Source organism: Ptychodera flava, chromosome 15 (genome assembly GCF_041260155.1).
Source record: "Ptychodera flava strain L36383 chromosome 15, AS_Pfla_20210202, whole genome shotgun sequence".
NCBI lineage: Eukaryota > Metazoa > Hemichordata > Enteropneusta > Ptychoderidae > Ptychodera > Ptychodera flava.
In genome coordinates, this window is record NC_091942.1 from 5,177,943 (window position 1) to 5,180,081 (window position 2,139).

The 2,139-nt window shown below is 44.9% G+C and overlaps 1 protein-coding gene across 1 annotated transcript; it reads left to right on the forward strand.

Annotated features, from left to right (window-relative positions):
• Window positions 1-607: 607 nt before the first annotated feature.
• LOC139152220 (uncharacterized) lies at window positions 608-1,597 on the forward strand. The gene has a single exon (XM_070725360.1). The coding sequence runs from the start codon at window positions 608-610 to the stop codon at window positions 1,595-1,597; it is 990 nt and encodes a 329-aa protein (XP_070581461.1).
• Window positions 1,598-2,139: the final 542 nt, after the last annotated feature.

Consider the following 2,139-nt stretch of genomic DNA (forward strand, 5'->3'; position numbering starts at 1 on the left):
CCACAAGACGATGTAAAACCAGAAGATAGTGTCTCTCAAGTCGGAACAACAAAACCGTCTGTAGTCGGCAGACTGAGTGGAGTCGGCCACCATATGAGCCACAGTGCACTCTCAGCTAACAAACTAGCAGAAAGAGGTAAAAAGGCTGAACTTTTGGCAATGTCAGCCAAGCTTAAGAAGAAGCAAGAAATTGAGCGTGCCAAGTGTGAGCTTCAACTCCAAGAGGAACGGCAGAGGCAAGAAATTCAGCATGCCAAGTATGAACTTCAACTCAAGGAGGAGCAACATGAACTTGACACGAAGATTGCCATAGCCGACGCCAGAGCTAGATCTCTGAATAAGATTTTTGGTGACGAATTCGAGGACAACATGTCCATCAACATTAAGACTGAACCACTGGAGGACAAGTCAATTGTGTCCAGAACAAAACCACGGAAGACCACAACACCAGTACGAGTGTATAAGAAGAAAACTCCTACAATAGAAAGGAGAATGACAGCAAGGCGGATGATTTAGAAGAGGCAGTTAGCGTAGCAGCTTCCTGAATTACAGGAGTAAGAAAACATGTGACTTTGCACAGTGGGCAATGATCAGAGCAATAAAGAAAATGTCCACAGTAATAAAGAAGTTTGACGGTAACATCATGGAGTGGAGATCATTCCTAGATAAGTTTGAGACCAAACTAGTACCGACTGCCGAAGATGACAAAGATAATTTCACTCTGCTGAGACAGTTCCCGGAAGGCACAGCCCATGAAATAGTTCGAGGGTATGCGGGTACATATGCAAGTGAAGCATATCAAGGTGCCATGGAGGAGCTAGAAGAGCGCTACAGTGATCCACACAAGATAGCCAACGCCTCCCTGAGGAAGGTTTCGGACTGGCCTCCAATCAAGCCAGATAACGTTGCCTCATTAGACAAGTTCGCCATCTTCTTGAATCGATGTAAGACAGCAACCCCATGTGTTGATGGCCAAGAAATACTAGAACATTCAGAAAATATTAAGCAGATCGTCAAGAAGCTTCCTCACTTTATCCAAGATTCTTGGAGTAAACGGACAGTGAAGATACGCAAAGCCACGAAAAGAGTAACATTTGAAGACCTCGTTGATCTGGTGAAGTCCAAAGCAAGCAGACTCTCATGTACGGACTACAGCAGACAAGCAATGGCTAGTCTCGGCAATCCAGCAAAAAAGAAGAAAGGCACAGACAAAGTGGAACAATCTTTCGCCACTAGCGTTATGAACGCAAAGAAGATGAACCAAGGGAGCAAGAAGAGCAACACTTCGACCTCGAAACCACACAAAGCTAAACCGATACCATGCCTGCACTGCCAAGATAACAATCATTCTTTCGACAGTTGCGAACAATTGATTGAAGCCAGTCAAGAAGATACTGTTAACTTCCTGAGAAACCAAGGTGTATATTTTTGCTGTCTGAAACCTGGTATTCGCAGTAAGCAATGCAAGCAGAAAGCTAAAAGCTCCAAATGCCAAGGAAAACACCCAACAGTGCTACATCAGGATCGTCGACCGACAACTGATAAAGATGAGGATTCAAAAAGACCAGTACAGACGAAGAGTGTCGCAGTATACTGAACCATGGCAGAGGTGTACCAAGTACAGTCCTTTATGGGGACCGGTGGTCAAGACGATGACACCGGTGGTGATAATGATAACTGCAAGGTCCTGCTGACTATTATCCCTGTCAAGGTGAATTTGAAAGGCTGAAATAGAATGGTACAAACTTATGCCTTTCTGCACACAGGTAGTGTCATATCATTCTGCACAGAAGCGTTAAAGAGAAAACTTGGAGCCATAGGCAGAAAACAGAAAGCTGACGGTAAACACAGTGAACGGCTTAGGCAGCCACACCTGCGACCAAGTCACAGGGATAGAAGTTTAGAAACCTAGACTGTTCAGAGCCACAGGTAGAGCTGAAAACAGTATACACTAAACCAGAGATAGGCGTCTGTGAAGACTACATTCCCCGTGAAGAAGATCTCATGAGATGGCCGCATTTGAAGGATATAAGGCTTCCAAGAATAGATGCCGAAATAGGACCGATGAAAGGTACCAGAGAAACAGCAGTATATACCCCTCTGGAAACAATACGTGGTCCGGACTCAACCCCTCACGCA

Coding starts and splice junctions, on each gene's coding strand:
- LOC139152220 (XM_070725360.1), top strand. CDS start 608: ATGTCCACAGTAATAAAGAAGTTTGACGGTAACATCATGGAGTGGAGA.